The 21,691-nt window shown below is 35.9% G+C and overlaps 3 protein-coding genes across 4 annotated transcripts; 2 read left to right on the forward strand and 1 right to left on the reverse strand.

Moving 5' to 3' along the window:
* Positions 1-2,574: 2,574 nt before the first annotated feature.
* On the forward strand, positions 2,575-5,555 carry LOC117635191. Its single transcript, XM_034369545.1, has 6 exons — positions 2,575-2,799; positions 3,349-3,468; positions 3,569-3,647; positions 4,083-4,169; positions 4,955-5,017; positions 5,277-5,555. The coding sequence occupies exons 1-6, from the start codon at positions 2,744-2,746 to the stop codon at positions 5,352-5,354; spliced, it is 483 nt and encodes a 160-aa protein (XP_034225436.1). The 5' UTR covers positions 2,575-2,743; the 3' UTR covers positions 5,355-5,555.
* A 5,070-nt stretch (positions 5,556-10,625) lies between these two features.
* LOC117635198 (oxysterol-binding protein-related protein 4C) lies at positions 10,626-17,185 on the forward strand. The gene is made up of 7 exons (XM_034369552.1): positions 10,626-10,806; positions 12,128-12,289; positions 13,989-14,234; positions 14,429-14,525; positions 15,636-15,927; positions 16,255-16,357; positions 16,797-17,185. The coding sequence occupies exons 1-7, from the start codon at positions 10,804-10,806 to the stop codon at positions 17,049-17,051; spliced, it is 1,158 nt and encodes a 385-aa protein (XP_034225443.1). The 5' UTR covers positions 10,626-10,803; the 3' UTR covers positions 17,052-17,185.
* Positions 10,816-19,130, reverse strand: LOC117635202. Of its 2 annotated transcripts, XR_004586890.1 has the most exons (2): positions 18,381-19,130; positions 10,816-10,846 (listed from the first exon to the last, which is right to left on the reverse strand). XR_004586890.1 is itself a non-coding variant. In XM_034369554.1 (1 exon), the coding sequence occupies exon 1, from the start codon at positions 19,110-19,112 to the stop codon at positions 18,447-18,449; it is 666 nt and encodes a 221-aa protein (XP_034225445.1). In that variant the 5' UTR covers positions 19,113-19,130; the 3' UTR covers positions 18,263-18,446. The 2 variants fall into 2 exon arrangements, 1 of the variants encoding a protein (XP_034225445.1); XM_034369554.1 differs by lacking the exon at positions 10,816-10,846 and having other exon boundaries at positions 18,263-19,130.
* Positions 19,131-21,691: the final 2,561 nt, after the last annotated feature.

Here is a 21,691-nt window from a genome sequence, read left to right on the forward strand (position 1 = left end):
ATATATTTACTTACTCAACTACGAGAATTATTAATGGCTACATCCTCCACTCACTCCGAAAGATTCTCACTCAAAAAGATAGTCATGAAGACATCAGGGGGAGATATTAATCAGGGGGAGCATCCAGAAGTATGCTATACAGATTGTTGTACTCTTCTTTCTTCCTTCCATCAGTTTTCTACCTCACTAGGTTTTCTCCAAGCAAGTCTTTAATGATGCAACTAACATATCATTTGTGGTATCCAAGGGGGAGTGTTGTAAAGTCAACAATGTGGATCCCAAAATGGCAAGCCCCACTACTCAATTGATTGAAGAATATTAATGATGTTTGTCTGCCAATTATCTTGTGAAGTGAACAGCCAATGTCTTAGGCCTATAAATAGATACCTCCACCAGGAGAAGAGAGTGCTTAGTGAAGAGGAAGAGAAGGAAGAAAGAAGGTGAGTGAGTGGATAGGAAAGAGAGCAGAGAGAAATTCTCCAAGAGAGAAAATTCAATGAGCCACACATATTGTAAACACTAAAGTTGTAGCCCTATTATTTTATATAGTGGAAAAGTTATTGCTACTACTCTCCGAGGACGTAGGCATAGCCGAACCTCGTTAAATGCTGTGTCTCATCTACTTTACGTGCAGCTCAATATTTTAGCACATATTCCATTTATTTTATAACAGATTAGATATGCTGAGTAGTTTTTGTTTTTATTTATGGTGTCTTAATAAAACCCTTAAAAGTATGCATATATTAAAAGAGACGAAGTAATTTTTTTAGTAAAAACCAAAAACTATGTGCACTCGATTGGGCGATGAAAATCTTTTGTCTTAAACAATTCACAACCTTTGGTTACGTGAGAGAGACTCTTTGGTTTCATATATCCTCGCACACACAAAAATCCTTCTTTATGCTTGGTCTTAAAATTTTAATCCCTCAAGAAACCATGGGATTTGCTACTGAGGTTTCCTGGAGTTGGCTACCAGGAAAGCAGCTTCTACTAGATAAATTCTCTCTCCTTTTTGTTCGGCTGTTTTGATGCTGCAGGTGTTATATCTCTCTGCTATCATTCAGTTCACTGTGTCACATATTCTCAAATTTGAATTGGATTACCAATTCCTAGAATATGAGGATTGGGATGGTATATTTTGCAATTTTGATCATTCCCTTTATATATTCTATGAACTGAACTTTGCATGTAACTATCAATCATGTATCAAATGACACTATGAACTGAACCACTAATAAAGGGATATTTCGTTTCTTTTTTCTTTTTTAAATGGGAACTAACGTTGTTAGCAGACTCTTATATTAAGGGATGTGTGTCAAAATGTTAAGAAAGGGACAGGGAATTGGGACAATAGATCTCATATCATCCCTATTAAGGGTGGGCACAATTTCGGGTCAACCTGATCATAATGAGTTGGGTTGGTCTAAAAAATGAATGGGTCTTGAGTTTAAAATATCATAAACCGTTATTACTGGTTGGAATAAAAACTTAAAAGTAGACCTAATTTTAAGTTAACCCAACCGAGCTGTCTAACCCGATCATGAAAAGTTTGGGTTGGCCTAATAATAAGCAAGTCTTGGATCCAAGAAATCATAAACTGTTATATATCAAGTTGGGTTATGGGTTGAAATTAAAACTGACACAACTCAACCCATGCCCACCCCTAAGAGCAATTCTAGTGACCTACCCTTTGTTCGGACAAGGGGGGGTCTAGGCCCAAAAAGAGTTTCCAGCGGACAAATGTTGCCAGGCTATTGGTGGGCACCACAAGCCTGGGCTAGCCCAAATGCAAGAATAGCTTAAGCTGTTGTTTGGGTTTGCTGTTGTCAACAACAACAAAATTTTTAAAAAATAGAAAACAAAATCTTTAAAAATACTTAAAAAATTCAGAATTAAAAATAAATAAATACTTAGTCATATTCTTTACTTATCACACCAAAACTCTATACAAATTTCTCTTCTCATATCTCATGTGAATAGTGACATGGGTGGAAACACCACAAGCCTTTTGCAAGAGCTGTCACTATTCATATGAATAATAACAACCATTGCCTTGCCCTTTGCCATGGCAAATGGTGGAAGTTCTCTAATCCTTCTTGTAAGGTTTAGCGAGGAAGTGTGACGTGGGAGAATATAAGAGCATCTCCAAGGGAGATATTAAATACCAAACATCAAATTTTAATTTGATGGTTGATGTGGCAATTTGACATCTTACACAGCTTTACACTCCACCTGATATGTCAAATTAAATTATTATTTTATTACATTTTAGAGTTGATTTATTTTTAATTAAAAAGAAAAGAAAAGAAAAAATAATAAAATTTTCATTTGACATCTTTCTTTTGGGATGTCAAAAATAACATCTCAACCTCCAGCCTTCATTTCATATCAACTTTGACACATCGGTTGGAGTGATGTGAGATGTTATTTATAGCCGTTAAATATCTATGTGGCACTTTTGACACATCGGTTGGAGATGTTCTAAGAGGCTTTCTAAAGCTAAGTGGGCCCACTAGCCAACTAGGCTATAAGTTCATGTATTTTGTCAGGTCTTATTTTATGTTATTTGAGAAATTCTAATAAACTCGGTTATAATTTCATGTAACGATCAAATATCCAAATTAAAATATATCAAGTAGTTTATATATATTTCTCTAGAATTCTGCTGTTTATTACCACTGGGGGTGTGATTTGGCACTGCGTAAACGACAGCAGCTGGGTATTTGGGGCGTTGATCACATAAATGGGGGAGCCATCACTTTTTGATAAAATGATCAACCATCTCCGTGCAACTTCCAAGTACGAGCTTTAGTATTCTCTACTTCGCCTCTCATTTCTCACTTCTGTCTGCATTTTGTTGTCTGTCTGAGTCATGCGTGCACGGTGTTCGACAAAATGCCTCAAAGAGGCCGAAGCTGAGGCTCAGGCCTGGCAGGGAGCCAAGGGCAACTAAGAAAAGTTGTTTTCTTTTTATAGAATCTTCAATCTCAATTGAGATAATGCCTGCATTTCTTACTGTCTTTCCTATATTCAATTACTACCATTTGCTGTTGATGAATTGTATCCAAATTCTCTCTGTTGTTCCTTGGACATTTCTTTTCTTCCTTATAAAGTATAAATTCAAGTATGTGGTAATATATTGAAACCTTTGGTGTAGATGGTAGTATCTCTATAAAATTTCCTGAACTAAGTTAAATTACCATATCCATATGAAATTTTGATTGATGCAGTAGGATTTAGGCAGTTCTTGATTGCGGGTTTTCCCTAGGAAGCCTCTTGTCTAATCAACTTGACTTTGTTACGTTTCTACCACTCCAGTCTCCTTATGTTTATTGTCTGTGATATAAGGTATTATACTGGTTATCCAAAGGATCTTGGGCCATCAAGGATCATCCATTTTACATCAGAACGTGAGTTTGTGCAGCTCCTTCACGAAGGCTATCCCGTGGTTGTTGCATTCACCCTCAGGTCATATAGAGTTGGTCTCCACCATTTTTTATTTTTTATTTTTTATTCTATTCCTTTACTCTTCAATTGAAAGTCTAAATGCTCGCTTTGGATAATGCAGGTGTAATCTCACAAGGCATCTTGATAGCGTATTGGAGGAAGCTGCAGCCGAGTTTCATCCGCATGTAAAATTTATGCGTGTAAGTTATGTTTAAATGATGTCTTAACAAGCATTAGTTAAGTTTTAGAAAATAAATACTACTGTCAATTTCTAATAATATATCATTTTGCTTAAAATTATGAATGTTAAAATATGTTGATGCACACTAGTATGATCCTTCTGCAAGCATATATTAAGCAACATATATGTGAATTAAAAGCCATGTCTTTACCCTTGGCACTATAGCCCATTTGCATGATTGGCATTCTTCCTAAACAGGGAGGTCTTGTGTTTAAAGTGGAGAGCTAGCCCCTGTTGGTGTAGCTCAGCCACCCTTAAAAGAGCAATGTCTTTGATGAATGCCTGATTTCCTGATTTTTGAGCCAACTTTCACATAATTTTATGTTCATCTTCCCTTAGAGCCCCCTAATATTCTATGATATAATTTTTTTTTTCTTGCTCTGGCATATTTCAGGTTGAATGCCCAAAATATCCTGGATTCTGTATTACGCGGCAGAGGAAGGAATATCCATTTATAGAAATATTTCATAGTCCCCAACAAGTAAGACAGGATCTTTTTCTTATTCCAGTCATGTTTTAACTGTAACCTGTGGAGCTTATCATAGTTGAAGTAGTTTGCATTATTTTTTATGCGAACACCCGCACTTGAAAGAACCTACTACTTCTTAATTTTGCTTGCACTTGGGAAAATATTTTCTGCATTTTCTTTTCAACTATTGTTGATAATGACTTTGACTGTCAGGCCTAAAGATAGAATCAGTTGTAGTGAGGCTTGGATCCTTTACCTCTCTTACTCCAGTTAAAGCTTTAAAATCCAGGTGGACAGTGGCTGCTGGGCAGCTCATAAATCATGGTTTATATAGTTTCTGAGAAAGAAAAAGAAAAAAAAGGAAGATAATGGGAAATGAAACAATATTTTCTCTCTCTCTTTTTTATGTATTTATTTTGTTTTACATTGAACTAGAAGCAATTTGCCTTCAGCATTTGAAACAATTCTTGATTTTTTCAAACATTGAACTAGAAGCAAGTTGCCTTAGAAATTTGAAACAATTCTTGGTGGAATGTATATTGATCAGAGTTGCATGATGACATTTGGGTTTTCATTGTAGTTTGTTATGGTCAATCTGCTTCATCATGTTACCATTTTTAGGCTGAATTTGTGCCCAGCAGGAAGATTAGTGAAAGTAGTGATTCTCTTTCCATGACATGCTTTGTAGACAGGCTGATGGTTTTCTTTTGTCCTAGTTGATAACTCCTTGAAATTACGCCCCTTAGGCACTATGCCACTGCTCATCTTTCAGCTTATTGAAAATCTTTGTGGTGCAGACACATAACCAGGGAAGGGTTGCTGATCCAAATATTACGAAGTATGCTGTGAAAGTTCTACCTGTAAGTTTCCAAGCTTGCTTGCAAATTATGATGTTTATTATCCTAAGGGGCGGACCTTCTCTATCAAATTTTGACCTGATTTGATCACTCTAATTTAGCGAGGTCCATGAATAGCCATTTTCATTCTTATGTATTCATCCAGAGATTCAGCATCTTTTTTGTTCCCCGTCCTTTATGGAAACTATAGATTCAGTGTCTGAGAATTATAATTTCTCCAAACTAATGTATTGTCTGTTTTGTTGTATCTGCACGTGTCCAGTTCAATTACGACACTAGTGCCTATGGATTTAGAGAATTTTTCAAGCGCCATGGAATACAGGTTTCAAATCCACAGTGAAATCTTGTGAGGAATTTGTTCCAGTTTGCGATTGAATTAAATTTGGTTTGTTGGAAGGTCAGATTATAATTCTATATAATGTAAGAGACCTGGGCCTATTTGTAATGGTTTGACATCTTTGAACAAAGGCTAGTTTGTTCTATTATTCAACAAATATGTAATGTCTGTTAGATCTTCTCGTACCACATGTATTTGTCTCTTTGGGTTTGTTGCACATTTTTTTTCTTTACAATTCCATTCCGTTAGGTCGTTATAAAATAGTTTCAGTGTTAATAGCATGCTCATAAAATTAAATGGATAGTCTGGTTATTTCTAACAAGAAATCTCTAGCCATAATTCCACCTTTGGAGAGACACCTACTTATGCTCATCTCATTACATTAAACCTTGAATCATTACATTGTCGTTTGAATTGGTCAAGGCAGTGCGCCCGTACCCTTTGCACTCGAGTTCTATCCCATCCCCGTACATTAGAGAAGTGTTTTGAAGGTGCTTGATTGGTGCATCCCATTGACCTCAGTATTAGGTCTCTTGAGCTTCCCTCGTTCTGGGCCTGCCCATGTAGTTGTTTGCCTTCGGGCTCAATGAACATTCATTCAGGTTAAACATAAGGAAACAAATTGAGAAGTCACATTTGCCGTCAGCATTTTTTTTCAACAACTAATCTACAAAAAAAAAAAAAATAATAATAATAATAATAATAAATGAAAATCTCCCTCTAGTAGAATCCAGGAAAAACACGTTTTTCTTTTGACCGAACCTTAAAGAAGAATTGGATCTATTGTTTTATACAAGAAGATTGTAGATGTTTTGACCTTAGGCTAAATTTCCCAGTTCTTTTATTTAGAGAATGATTTGGTAAGCTTGGCTTAAAAAGAATTTCTTTCTAGGGATGTGGATGTGTTGATGCTTCATGCTGTTTGAAGCTCTAGACGTTTCTATTGGCAACGACAAATAATTGCAGAAGTTTAGAATGAAACAAAAGGTCTGAAAGAGCATTGAAAGTGGTTTAGTTGAGATGTTGATTTTGCAACAAGACAACAAATAGAATAAAACAATTTGACGTTATCCAGATTTCATATGATCGATTCAATATTAGGAGACTGACATTTTGCTGGATTTGGTGGCCTCATAAGACGCATTGCATACCTAAAACGACAATTTCTACACAATGTTGTTGGGGAAGACAACTCCTTCCCGTCTCCTCTTTCAACAATCAAAAGTTTTTTGTTTTGTTTTTGATACAAGTGATATTGGAGAAAGGGTAATCGAACCTAGGATCTCATATGGAGGGGTAACTTAATGATTTAAACTACAAGCTCCTTGCTCAAAAATCAAAAGTTTGTTACCCTTTCTTGTATGAGATGAATTCTTTGGATGCAATAAATAAAAGGCTTATTTATGTACATGCCTCCTGTGCTTTCAAACTTGTCTCAGATTACCACAAGCGTTTGAAAACGTCTCAAAGTATCCTTTAACCTTTTAAAAACCGTCTCACGTTACCCATTCCGTCAATTTTTTTGACGTTCCGTTACGAACGTTGGGCCTCACTTCCTTTTTTCTCCTCCTCCCCCCCTCCCCTCTCTTCCAAAACAGCTTTGTTACTGTTCATCCGACCAGTTTTTGGGCCGCCATCTCCTCCTCTGGCCACCCCAAGCGACGACATGGGTATCAAAAGAACCAGCACGTTGTCCTCTACTAGCCTCACATCTCAGCCGCTGCCAACCGCCCTCTGGATCGCCCAAAAAAGCAAGAAATTGTTCGGTTTTTACCCAAAATCTCCATCGCTCGTTCGAGCGATTCCGAGCACCATTTGCTTCAATCCATGTATGATTTTTCAACCTCTCGAGCTGTTCTTGCTGCTAGTTGTATTGGTTAGGAGAAATTTCTGAGTTTTGGAGGGTAAATAAGCAATGAACAGTAACAAAGGGGAGGGGCTGCTGTTCTAGAATGGGGGAAGGGGGAAGGAGGAGAAAAAAAGAAGAAAAAAGGAAGTGGGGCCCAACATTCGTAACGGAACGTCAAAAAAACTGACAGAAGGGGTAACGTGGGACGGTTTTTAAAAGGTTAGAGGTACTTTGAGATGTTTTCAAACACAGGTGGTAATCTGAGACAAGTTTGAAAGCACATGGGGCATGTACATAAATAAGCCTAAATAAAAAAGGGTGTTGTGGTAGGAACTTAATCTATGTACAACCATCGGATACAAATAACTCTTTACAATAAGATCATCATTCCACAATAACTTTTTAAGTAGTCGTATGGTGCACCACCTCAAGATATACAATTCTTTCCAGTTGCAAGACACCTCAAATAACACTATTTGATCCAAATAATGTCCAAGCCTATACAAATTCACTTAATGAGATTCAAGATAGACCTAACCATGCCCTATAACTGAACTATAAAGTTTTACCTCTAGAGGCCTCAAAATTCTAACAAAAACAAGAATGTTGTGAAATAGACAGAATGTGAGAGCACAACGAAATATGAGAGTGAAAGATGCAATAAGATGAAGAGAAAGTCCAGACATTCCTTCAATTTGCATTCAATAGCCTCCACATTTGGTGTTGTTGGGATAAGGTTATTTTGGTCACTTTTTAATCCAATAGGATTTTGGGGAAATGAATTGCACCATTGCGTAGAGCACGTCGATACAAGTGTTGAGTGAGTGAGTGACTGATCCAGTGTTGAGTGAGTGAGAAATGTTGTGTGTAAGCTTCGAAATTTGGGGTTGATTGGGAGTACAATTAAGGGTTAAGGTTTCATTTTTGGGGATATTTGGGTTTTTCGTCCTTTTGGCTTATTGTGATGGAAGAGTCTGACTTCCGTTGGGGTGGTGGTGCTCTTAAATACAGTAAGTGATTCTGCATGTTTGAAAATGGATGAGTTGGTTTTGTTTTCATCAGTGTGGTCCATACTAGCAATTCCTTATGCCTAGGTTTCTACACTAGCAATTCCTTCCAATATCCTGCCCACATTACCAATTCCTGCCCATTTCTTGTCCATTTTTACACTATGCCCATGCCATCAAAAGCCTTTGAAGATGATATATAACATTATGCACATTTCTTGCCCATTTCGACATATTCAGATCCGTCCATGAAGTCCGGAGTTTGATTTCCGACCCACACTCGCAGTAACAATAGTTGCAATTTTTGTCTGTCGAACTCTCCGATATTTTACCGTAGGGTGCAATTTGGGATACTCAGCACCCTTACGATTTCTTCATTTTGGGGATTTCTCTTATTGAGGGATTATCAAGCAAAGGAGACTCTTGGAACTCAAAAGGACGCTTTTACTCCTCATTTTGACGGACAAATTGACAAAGTTGGATGACAGGACGCAATTGAAACTACTTGTCGAGTTAAAGGATATAATTCCCATTTCGCCATTTATTTTTTTCTATAACATTTTTTTTCTTTTCTTTTCTTCGTCAAGCCAATATAGGTTTCAGTCGAACAAATACCTGAAGATAAAGCCTAACACGCTGATGTTCCATATACCAAGCGGCAAACAATTAGCAATAGTTGTTCCTTACCATCAACAATAACTACTTCTTTTAATATGGGTCTACCACACATCATGTGATTTGAGATCAATCAAACTGGAAATAATTTAGTTATTTAATTATCACCACAAACATTTTAATACTCTTATTGAAAACATTGTGCGCAATCCGGTCAAATAATGGTATTTGGATATTTAAGTATGTTTATTCATCTCCTTGAGGAGGTAAACATAATTAGATTACAGTGTGTATATAATAAAAATGATAATTAATCCGTAATAAGCAGAACAAGTCAATCATACAAAATAAGAATGTAATCTCCTAATTATCACACAATTCACGCCTACGCTTCTTCTCAAGTTGATATCTCACATACCCAACTTGTCAAATAAGCTGTAAAACACTCCGCTGTGAAGATTACCATAGTAAGAGTATCAGTCAGTCGGCCTTCAGTCTTTGCAAATGAAACATCAATGATTTCATTCTACAACTTCTCATTGGTGAGTAATGGGTTTCCAAGAGGCCTTACCAATTGTGGACTGATAAATCTCATTATTGATGGTGAGAGACGCCAATGAATCATGTACCTCTTAAATCTTCTCTTTGTGGAGATCGACTTCCATTTCGACAGGAGGAGCTTGTTGGATATTTTGTTGATACAAGGTATGTGGGTTATGGCTTAATGGAAGTGTTATGAGGAATTAATATTGATAATGAGAGGATGAAAGTTTGTTTCAAGGCACGTAATTTTACGCTATCTTTTAGACTTTAATTGTTCCCACAACTTGTATGCAAAGGGAAATGCAATGAAGCCCGACCTATAGCCTGTGTTGTTTTTCAATGAGTTTCATACCCAAAGACAAACCCCAAATACACTTGCAATTGACAAAGATGCTCAAGAATCCTCTTCTATTTATGGATGAGTGTGTGTGTGTTTTTTTTTCGAATTCATGTATCTCTTGGATTACATATCTTTATCAAGAGGTACCACTTCATGACACATATTTTGTGTATGTGTTCTTTAGTTTAAATTAATGTATCTGAAATATTACCCACGTTCATACATGAATTCAAGTCATTGAGCCTGTCACATTGATTTGTTGTGAGCATTATCACAACATTGATTACGGTTAGGTAAGTGTGAGCTACTACATACATCTTATACATTAAATATATCTAACGCCATTTAATTTAGTATCGACACTCATCATCAATTAAGGTATAATAAAATAAAATAAAGAGAAAGTAAAATGGATAAAAAAAATATATATATATTTTAAATGCCTAGCAAGCCCTTTGGTGTTCCTTTTTTTTTCTTGGTATGTTGTTGTGTTATTTGAATATTATGAGAGGCGCAAAAACAAGAAGCCATGTCTTAATTTGGAACGTTGGTCGCAACAAGAGTTTTCATTTCCTTTCATGAACAGTGTGCGCGATGAAAATGAAACAAATGCGTCGGCAGCAGAACAAACAAAGCAGAACACGCTACGCTTTCCGTTTGGATAGCTTTCCAATGTCTAACGAAGAATTATTAACCGTAATTATTTATTGTGATTGGCTTCTTTTTTATTTTATTTCCTTCTTCTTCTTCTTCTTCTTCTTCTTCTTCTTTTAATTGGGAAAATAATAACAAATTAATCTCTCTTTTTTTATTTTAAAAAAAAAATCCTAATATTGGGAAAAACAATTTGAGGTTTGTTTTTGTCTACTCATAGTTTCCTGAATTAACATAACAAAAATTATTTATTTAAACAAATCACCACCAACTCCCCTTCTCGTTGTTCAAAACGCCTATAAAAACGCCTTTATTTTTCCCCGTGACAGTCCATCTCTCAGTTTCCGCCACTTCCTCTATTTCTCTTCATTCCATCCTCTTTTACAAAACAAAACCAGCACCTCTCTCTCTCTCCGCACCATCTCTGCCTCTACAAAATCTAAGATGGTATGTATATCTCTCTCTCTCTCTCTCTCTCTCTCTCTCTGTTTTTCTCTGTTCCTCTCTGTAACACAGTGAGCCAGTGGCTCAAATGGTATTTATTGGTATTTATCTATTTTGGAATGATTTCCTAGTTGGTATTTATATGCATGTATTTCTTGATTGATTTCATATTTCTGGGTGCCCAATTGGGAGTTCTTGCAGATCAAATCAAACCCACTAATGGGTTTGGTTTCCTCTTACTTATTCTAAGTCGCAGTATCTATTTCATCATCTTCATCAACCATGGTATTCAAAACAGTTTTCTAAAACTTCAGCTGTTTTCCCACTCAGGAAAAGCGGTATTCAGAAGACAAAAATCAGTTTTTGTTTTGTTTGCAGGCTTGCAGCAGAAGCTGCTATTAAATATTTAATTATTATATCTGTTGGGCTGTTTCATTGGAGCCTCAGCCAGCCTCTACTCCCATTTGTTAATTATTAATTATATATATTGTTTTGTTTTGGGTGCAAAGGGAAATGGAAATTGCTTTGGAATGGTGGCAGGCATGGCATCTTTTTATTTTCTTTCTCTTTCTTTTAATGACCATTTCTTCAACGCTAAGTGAGCTTCTATGCAAATGTGCGTTAGGCCACTCGGCACTATAGCGTGCTCGTTCCTTGCATTCGAGTTTGATCCTTTTGTTATATTAGAATAATTATGACAGAAAAAAAAAAGAAAAAAAGAAGAAGAAGAAGATAGCTTCTATAACATGCCCTGTTTCTAAATGGAGCGAATGCTAAGTTTCAATTCAATTCTTATTTTTTAATTTGATGTGATTTTTGCTCCTTTTATTTATTTATTATTTATTTTTTGTTCTTTTCAAGTAGCTACGCTTCCTATTAAAGTTCCGGGTAAATTAGAAAATGGTATTCCCTATATTTTAATAGAAAAAAAAAAGAAAAAAAAAAGACTTACTTCCCAAGCAACTTTGTGCTAGTTGTTGCAAACGTAGGGACATAGTGCAACTTTATTTATTCATTTTTAATTTGCAGTCAAACATGATACAAAACAGGAAGAAAAAAATAATTTCCGATAAGATTGAATTATCCTTTTGTATTTTCTAACTTGAATTATCCTTGCCCAAGATTTGAGATTCTGTCTTTTTTGAAATGGAAATTTGTCATTTGGCAAGGAATCTCAAATCTGGGGCCAAAAATGGTCCCTTTTAATTTTGTTTATTTAAAATTTTTTTATTTGTTATAAATTTTGTAGTGTTCCTTTTGAAGTTTTGAAGTTGGATTTGTGAGAATAATACCAAATATTGGGGAATGATTCGGTGCGGTACAGGTCACGACGGATGAGGAGGAGAAGACCGGAGTTATTTGTTTGACGAAGCCATTGTCATTAGATGGGGATTCGGAGTTTGATTATAGAGCTCCTAATCTAATTAAGCGCGTCCTAAGTCTGTTTAAAAATGTACGGCCAGGATCAGATCTCTCTCGTCTCCAGGCAAGTCTACTGCTTCTTCTTTCACAACTTTAGCTTTTATCATTTCTGTCGCATCCTCAAATTACATTTTACAAAACCTCATCTTAGGCAAGGATAGGACTCACTGGACCTACTGCTGTGGTAGGTCCCATCTTTGTCGAAAATTAAAAAAATTATTATACGGTATTGAAATATGATCACGTTATATAAGACGGTATGGATAATATTTTCAATTTTATACAACGTAGTCATACTTCAATATCATACTATAATTTTTTTAAGTCAATGTATTCGAAAAAATTGTGGTTAAAAAGCATCAGTCTCGATCTCCTGGACTACAGGAGTCCAAGAGATTTATGATCACTCACCATTGGATGTAAATTTAACAGTTTACTCACTCTTACATTCATTTTAAGAAACTTTTTTGAACTATTGAATTAATATCCAATAGTAAATGATCACAATTTGTTAGACTCCTGTAATCTAAAAGATCGGAATTGTAAAAAGCATTACTCCATAAATTTACATTTTTAGGAGTTTCTTTTATTTCCATACTTTTATATGTTGACACCTGGTTTTTAATGAATATCTGTGGTCATTACATAAAAAGACAAAATGAACTATCATGCATCAGCCGGCCGTTCACAAAGCTTTTGTTTTTATCGTCCAGTCCGGTCCTACTTATTGATGTGGTTACAAATTACGAGTGCTACTGTGATTCACTTGTGTTTGGGAGTGCATCCGAAATGGTTAAAGGCGTATTGCTTTTGGTAGTGTTCGGCGGAAAGTCTTATTAATGCTTCTGCTTTACAAAAGTGCTTTTTAGAGAAGCACGTAGCATGTGCTTTTTTAGGAATTATATTTTTAATAAAAATTCTAACGCTTTTCTACTAGATGTATTTTTTTTAAAAATCGTTTATGAGTAGAAGTGCTTTCTACAGAAGTAGTTCCAAAAGGATTTCTGAAACTGGATCACTTATACAAATGCTTTTTATGACATTTTACCTGTGAAAATTAATACATTAATACAAAAGGTAGTCCCAATTAAAAAATTTCCGTGTGGACCAGAATAATTTTTCAAAAAGATGTTTTTATTTTCTACAATGAAACTCCCAAGATGAGTTTTCAACATTTTCTATAAATTTTTATGAGAAATTCATTCTCTAAAATAAAATTACCTTAAAAACAATGATCTGCTTCCCAGTACACGTTCGAATTCAGCATGCTGCACATATGCAATTATAAACGGAATATTGTTGACAATTGCTTTCAATCGCCAACTAACATAGGAATTCCTGTAATATTTACAACAACTAATTTAGAATAATCTTTCAATTTGAATTGCTTTGAAGCAATCGAAACGAGCCGCGTGGTGTATCAGATACATACAATAATTTCTCCAACCGAGGGCCATAATAAATTCCTAGGCGCAGTGTTAAGGAGATCCAAGTAAAGAAACACAACTTTGGAAAGTCCTAAACCAATTTTATGTTCTCTTTGCTGTATGGAACAAAACAACCTTGACATAAAAAAACTATATATGCATACAATTCTCTTCAATCTTGCGTGTGCTTGCATACAATTTACAAAGAAAAACATATTTGCATTTGTGAATCTTCTTACAGTTCTGTTGACAAACTAAATATCACACAGTAGTGTAGTCTTGATTGTATTTGGTGGTCAATGGTAATTGACCTTGTTACTTGTTTTGCAAGTTCAGCTGTCACCTCTTTTTAACTTACCGAAGTCACACCTCCAGTGTTTCGGTGAATCGGTGTATTGCGTTGGTAATGATCTGTTAGGGAGGTGCAACAAAGGGGAAAGTCCCCAAGAAAGGTTCACAGCCGTTGTATCATGGAGCATTTCTATTTTGCGTCCTATGATCTTCGGAATTGCTCCTTACAACCCCATTCTTGGAGAAACTCATCATGTTTCAAGGGGGAATCTCAATGTTCTACTTGAGCAGGTACTTGTATTTGTGTTTTCTGCTAAACCTTTGCTCGAAAATGGTTGCCTTATGATTATCTTAGCCTCCAATTTATTCTGCCATGCTGGCCAAACTTGAACATGATCTCGCTACTACCTGGCGAGTGGCGAGTTGGTGGATCTTTTATGCATACATTGCCTAATGTGGTTGCTTTTTGGGTTGCATACTTGCAGGTTTCACATCACCCACCAGTTACTGCCCTTCATGGAACTGATGAAAAAGAAAACCTTGAAATGATATGGTGTCAACATCCTACTCCCCAATTCTATGGTACTCTACTTCTTACTTTTCATAATAACGATTAATCTAATGGAAGAAATACTGGTTTGCTGGTTACTATAGCCGTTACATATTTAACAAACCAAATGTAAAATGTTACTATAAAAAAGATTGTAAAGCTTGAACCTTGGTTAATTTTTTTGAACTGCGAAAAAAAGAAGAAAAAAAAAGCTATTACTCACAATCATCCAGATTGTTTATTTGTTTGTTTCTATTTGAGAAAAAATAGCAGTCACCAATCATATGCATCAAGTCTTTCCTCTCTGTCTCCAGTCTTGTTTTTGCGATCTTTGTCGGAAAATGAAAGTCAGAGATCCTTCAAACACCTGAAATTTTGTCATATCTAAGAAATTTTAACCTTTTGACTCTAATCCGCCATCCAATCTACATAAGCATTTGCTTTGCTATTTCATTAGTGTTGCATTATCTACCAATCCTGACTGATGGTTAACATAGCAGTTATCTGCCAGAGCCAGATAAAAATAATTCGAAGACTTCAATGTAGTAGACCTCTTACAAGGAACCTGTACTCTTTACCAAGTTCTTAGTTAATGCTGACTGTTTAGAGACAGTTTCAATGCTGCTTCTGATGTTCGTATATCTTCCTTTTCCTTTCTGATACTCTTTTGAAACTGTGCTTCTCTTATCTTGACTGTACAGTTCAGAAGAAAGTGCTAATTGATTTGATCTGAAAACTATTCTTAGGAACAATACCTCAAAACAACAAAATTTCAGTGTGAAAACCAGAGTAGAGGATGTGATTTCAGTTTCTAACTGTAAGATTAACCGCACTATCAATCCGAAAGGTTCCTTTTATCTTTGGCCCTCGACATGTTATTAGCCTTTATATATTACTATTATCAGGTTTTCTGTGTTTTCAAGTCACTCTAATCCTTTACTTTAATACTCATTAGAAGCTCAAAATTCATTTACTTTAATGTTTGCAGGCTGTGTATATATATTCACTAGTTAAGAACTTCAAACTCACCAACAATATCGAAGATTTCATTCTTGTCATAACTTTCACGCACTTTAAGTTCCTCCCTTTAAATCTTCTACTGGGTTTAAATGCCATATTTCTTATCAAGAACCATGCTGCAGGTACTTCAGTGGAAACTGAGGTGCATGGAAAAAGGCAACTGAAGCTCCTGAATCACCGAGAAACATATGAAATGAACTCTCCGAAACTCTTGATCAAATTCTTGCCATTACCTTGGGTTGATTGGGTTGGTGAAAACAGAATCCAGTGTCATGAGACTGGCCTTGAAGCTGAGTTATATTATGGAAGCAGCTCATTTTTTGGGCTTAGGGGAAATCCCAGAACAGTTAAGGGAAAGATCTTTGACTCAACGTCGTTCGAGCTTCTTTATGAGATAGATGGTCAGTGGGATAGGTAATTCAAAGGTCCATGAAAGGATTATCTTCTTCTTCTTTAGACTGCTCCTATGTGCATAAAGATTAACAGTGGCTTGATTTCATACATTTGAAAAAGCAACAAAAAGAAAAAACGAAACCATTGATTACTTACAAGTTAGACCTTGATGCTACAGGTACAAGGTTTCTTAACAATCTATAACAAATAACAAGTAAAATGGTTCTCTCATATTGTCTAACAACTTTTCTCCTGACCATATTCATGTTTAGCCTTGAAAAATTCTGTTGACGTTTCACACATCCATGTCTGTCTTGTTATAATGCTGCATCCTGTATTTCATTGCAGAACTGTCAAAATGAAGGACGTCAATAGCGGGAAAGAAACAGTTATATACAATGCGAAAGAAGCCATTTCAGGACTGAAAGCTCCTATGGTAACGGATCAGAAGGTAACTAATTTCTACCTCGATCTCCAAATCCTTTAACTTGCATTTCATTAAGTCAGTATGCCCTACAGACACTAATTTCTTCTTCAAATTCAAACTGCACATTGGTTTCTCTTCATGCATATAAAGTCTTTGCAATTTATGTGGAGAATTCTTTTCCATTTTTGTTCTTCTATCCCAACATTCTTCATGCTTTCCCTTGCTTCTTGGGATCTTGAAGTTTCTCATACTTCTGAATGATTATATGCAATTATACAAAAATTATGTAAAGAATTCATTGAACTTAATTTAGAGAAAGTACTTTTTATATTGGAAAAAAAAAAAGTGAAAGGAGATCTCGTAAAAAAAAAAAAATTTTTAAGTAAAACAAAAATCAATGCAATTACTTTTCTATGTTTATGTTATCAATTACCTATGATGTAATTTATTTAATTTGAATTAGGGAGTGTGGCCAAGTGAATCAGCTTTAATTTGGGGCATTCTGAGCCAAGCTATTCTTGGGAAAGACTGGAGCAAAGCAAGAGAAGCAAAGAAAGCTGTTGAGGAAAAACAGAGGGAGCTCTTGAGAGAAAGAGAATCAAGAGGGGAAACTTGGGTTCCTAACCATTTTACTGTGACACATAGCAAAGAAGGTGGGTGGGATTGCTCACCTATTCAAAAGTGGGTCCCTTCAGCTCCTATATCTGTACCCTTATAATTAATTTGCATCTATAACTCCGTCTCTCCAAATTTATATATATTTTGGGTTATATGATGTTGCTGTAACTGTTATGTTAGTAGCTAGACCAACCTACCAGTGATGGTTAAATGTTCTTACGTCTTGGTTGAGAATTCAGAGTTTCCAAATACAAGTAGATGAAGAAATCCACCAAACAGCTTTTGTAGAAAAAAATGTCTTAAATTTGTGGTGGCTGCAGTTGTGATACTAGTTGAAAGTCCAGAATAAACACAGCCATTTATTCTGTCTCCTGCTTCCACCAGAAAGAAAGCCTTACCCATATCGGGGATACCACTATGGCGCTATCCCAAGCCAATTACTTATTGCCATCCATTTTATTTTTCCAACAATGCATAATAGGCTTGGGATACCACTACAGTAGCATCCCACCGTTGCATGTAAGTTCTTCTCATGCTTCCATGAAAAGAATTAAATGAGTTTCCAAACTTTGGTGCCATTTTAAAGAAAATGCAGACCTTTTAAGAAGTTGTCACTTTCAACTTGCCAATCTTAAAATGTTTTAATTTATTGGCAGTGGACTTAATGGGATCCATTGCTGTGCCATGTACTGTATGTGCTGGTACTGTTTTCAACTGAGAAACATGGCAACAAAAAATATAAACATGTACCCAGTTGAATAGTTTCCTTGAAAGGGAAATGACCCCTAATAATGACAAAGGCCATAGACCAAGTGTATTGACTTTAATAATCTGAAGAAGTGTAATTTCAGAACAATGATAAGGACTGAACCGAATATGAGACATGCATAGCAGCATAAGGTGGATTCAATTCTGGAATTTTCCTTTTGGATCCAACTAAATAAAATTAGCACTGCAAAAGTTGTAGTTTTTTTTATACTGTGATTTGTAACTTATCTTCTCCAACAAACCAAATGAAAACTTGAAAATTCAAAGGAAAATTTCTGATGAGAAAATTGTCAGAAGAATCATTGATATCTCAGGTTGGGATGTTCCTTATATCACTCTTGGGCAAGAAGGAAACCAAAACCAAAACAAAAACAAAAGGAGAGAGAGAGAAGAAAGACCAGAAATTCATTTGCTTCACTTCAAAGTTAGATGTCAGCTCACAATGTAATAACAGAATTGAAAGATTCAAAGTGGGGAAAAGAAGATCAATATCTGATGATCTTCAGTTGCCATCATCTGCTGATATTTCCAAACCAGAAAAACTAAAATCAACAGAGTTTTCCATTTCATTTTCCCACAAGAAAATCCCCATTACATCCATCCCAATATCCTCTAGCAATATCTACCACAAAAAAAAAACCAAGCATAGAGTTTTCTGTTTCTCTCTCTCTCTCTCTCTCTCTCCACTAAACATATACTACTGTACCTGATCAAATTCAAACCCAATCTATTTCACAGCCTCCACATGCATCTCTTGTAAATCTGATTCAGTCCTCCTGTTAAATGATTTCTCAGTAATTGTATCCAAAAGTGGCTTCCATGACCTAGCTCTACAAGACCTTTGAGAGCCATAATCCATCAGAGAGCCCATGTTTTCCTGCTCCATAGAAAACCTGCTAGGACTTCTACCTGGTGAAGATGATGAGCTCCACACAGGGCTTGAGCAAAACTGGCCCATCATCAAAGGACTAGAAGGAGCCAAAGGAGAAGAATGAGAAGAATTATTGTTAGCCTCACATGAAGATCTCCTGCTTTTTGCTGCTGCTGCAGTGAGCTTTCTGGATATGGAGGCCCAGTCCAGAGGAGAAACATCACTCTGCAATGCTGAGTATGGAAGCAGAAAATAGACCTGCCCTGGTTGCAGCAGAGTGTCCTGTTTTAATGGCTTGGACCCAGTAGAGAGAAGCTGAGCTGGGGTGCAGACAAAGTGCTTTGCGGGCTTCCCTGTGACTTGACCTACAGAAATTGGATGCTCATAGTCCTCCACATAGCCATTTAGATGAACCACTCTCACATTTTGAAGTGCAGGTTTTGGTTTGCAAGAAAAGCAAGCACCCATCTTTTTGTGTTTAGAGATGCAGAGAAGAAAGAGAGGGACCTTGAGTTTATACATATATAATGGGGATTTAAAGAAGAGTATATATATGACTAATGGGGATTTAAAGAAGGGAAGACTTTTGGTTGTTTTTCGGCTTTAAATTGGCAGCTTTTAGCAGCCCAACTGCAAATTGGATTTTATTGAAAAAATCTAGTGGGGGTGTACAAATTGTATTATAATCTTGCACAGTGGAATGTTTCAATTGGATGGGGAAATTACATTATTTTAAGTCATCCACATTGATTTTTAACCCAACCGTGAGGAAGGGGCAAGGCAACCAGCTCCCTACCGTGAGTTATGGACCATATTTCATTTTACTGCTACAAACGCTAGCTTTCTCATACATACCCCCCTAACAGTCAAGAAAATTGGTAAATTTACTGATCAAATCAAAGGAATTTTGGTTTTCCTTGAACATTTTCAGTTTTGAAATTGAAAACTCTTCACGGCAGTCCAATAAACTTCGATTTCACAACTGAAATCCCTTTGAGTCAAACTCAAAGACTTCGGTTTGATCTTTTAACATTGAAAATTTAAGAACAGTCTCACTAAAACGACTTGAATTTGATATAAAAAGTTTTCAATTTTAAAAAATCAATAAATATGACTTCTTCGATACAATCAAATACGCTTCGCACTCACAACCTGAACATCATTCGAGTCAGACTAAAAGACTTCAATCTGATCCACAGATTTGCACATTTTATGGACCTCATGCTTGGGATAATTCGATGTGTGTGTGAGTTTTTACTTTTGTAATTCATGATTATTTGTGGTAGATCCATTGACTGAGTTGTTGACCCAGTCAACCAAATGGAAATCATTGTCACCTGGTATTCCATGTAACTTTTGGTTGGGTCATTGAAAGTTTCAAGAAGAGTAGTTTTTTTTTTCTGATGACTCATGTGACTTCCTTTTGAAAGTTACCATCTTAATCCGTAGCCGTGGGGCATGGGCATTGGCAGCCTAAATCTTCCCATTGACCATGGAGGAAAGAGAGAGAGAAAAATTGTATAGAATTATAGTGGAGCATTTGCCTTGATTAGGAATTTAGAATTTAGAATTTAGAATTTAGAAGGACCCATTTGCTTCTATATCTGCATAATGCGACGTGTTGCACCCTCATTTGACGTCACATAATTAAAGATTAACTTGATTATTTTCCCCTAATTAATCAAACAAGCATCATTTACTTGAAAAGTCAGTGGAGATGTCACGTCCAACTGGACTAGCACTACACGAAAAGAGATTGGATGATCCATAAACTCATTTCTTAATGTTGAAGAGGAGGACTTGCCACTAAACCCAAAGGTTCCAAATTAACACAATTATTGGGAAATAATCTTTTTATTATTATTATTAAAAAAGCAGTTTATGGACCAACATGTCTACGGCTTTTCGTTGAGCTCACCCAAAAGTCGAGCTCAGTATGTGTTATAACATTTGAGATGAGTGCCAAACCAATTTTGCTACAATAAAACAAATTTATAGTCTATGTGCGTATCATATACGAGTATCGGAGTAAAATTTATAGTCTATGTGCGTATCATATACGAGTATCGGAGTATCGGTGCATCATAGTTTATAGGCTTTGATATGAGAGTAAAAATTACTCCTCAAGAAATTATTCCACTAGCACTCTAAACTTGGAAAATAGAGCTATAATTAAAATAAAAAAACATGTTTTTCCAATTTTCTATTTTTTAAACACACATAAATGAAATCATGGCATTTATGGGACTTGATGGTGAAGACCTACCAAGACAAACATGTTCTATGCCTTATCCCTCACTACTATGCCCATGATGGAGTGATTGTGGATCATAATGAAAATCATAGAACCTGGAATTTAAAGCCTAAGACTCGAATTCCTATAAAGGCCAATTAATCCATCAACACAGAGGGAAAAAAGGCCCAATATTATTCTAAATTCTACTGCAATCTTCTTATGTTCCTACTGACTTACGCGTCAAAGTATTTTCTTGCATGTACCTCCCTCCTCCCTCATTGATGGCAAGCGAAGACAGTGACATGCTTCTCAACATTGATTACTTGTTGGAGGTCATGAAATTTTACGCTCCAACAAATGTTCTTTCACAGAGTGCACGAAGCGAGGGAGCTCAGATTTTTTTAGGGGTTGTGAAAATTTGGGAAGAGAGAGAAAACACTAAGTGACATTTTTCTAAAAACGTATTTTAGACGTACAAGGATTCTTTCTTGACAATTATCGTGCCGTTTAAAATCAACCCAACAGAAGTTACTTTTTATAGTGCATCTCCCTACTATCATGATCAATGGTCGCTTTAAAACACCACGATAATTTTTAGATGTTACGTCGTATAATTATTATTATACTTTTACATTTTTGTAGTAGTGTTTAGTGATGAAAATAGATCCACGTGTGAGGGGAGTTTTACAATATAAAATAATTAGTGACTTGCATCAGATCAGAAACCAAGATATAGGGTTCAATTTCAAACCAACCTTTTCTTGATGTTGATAAGGTCATGTTGTGCTTTCCATCTTTGAAGTGGCACAATTTCTTTGATATCAAAGTTTTAACTCAAATTTGGTTCAACTGCCAATTGGGATAA

This window comes from Prunus dulcis, chromosome 1, assembly GCF_902201215.1.
Source record: "Prunus dulcis chromosome 1, ALMONDv2, whole genome shotgun sequence".
In the NCBI taxonomy this organism is placed as follows: domain Eukaryota; kingdom Viridiplantae; phylum Streptophyta; class Magnoliopsida; order Rosales; family Rosaceae; genus Prunus; species Prunus dulcis.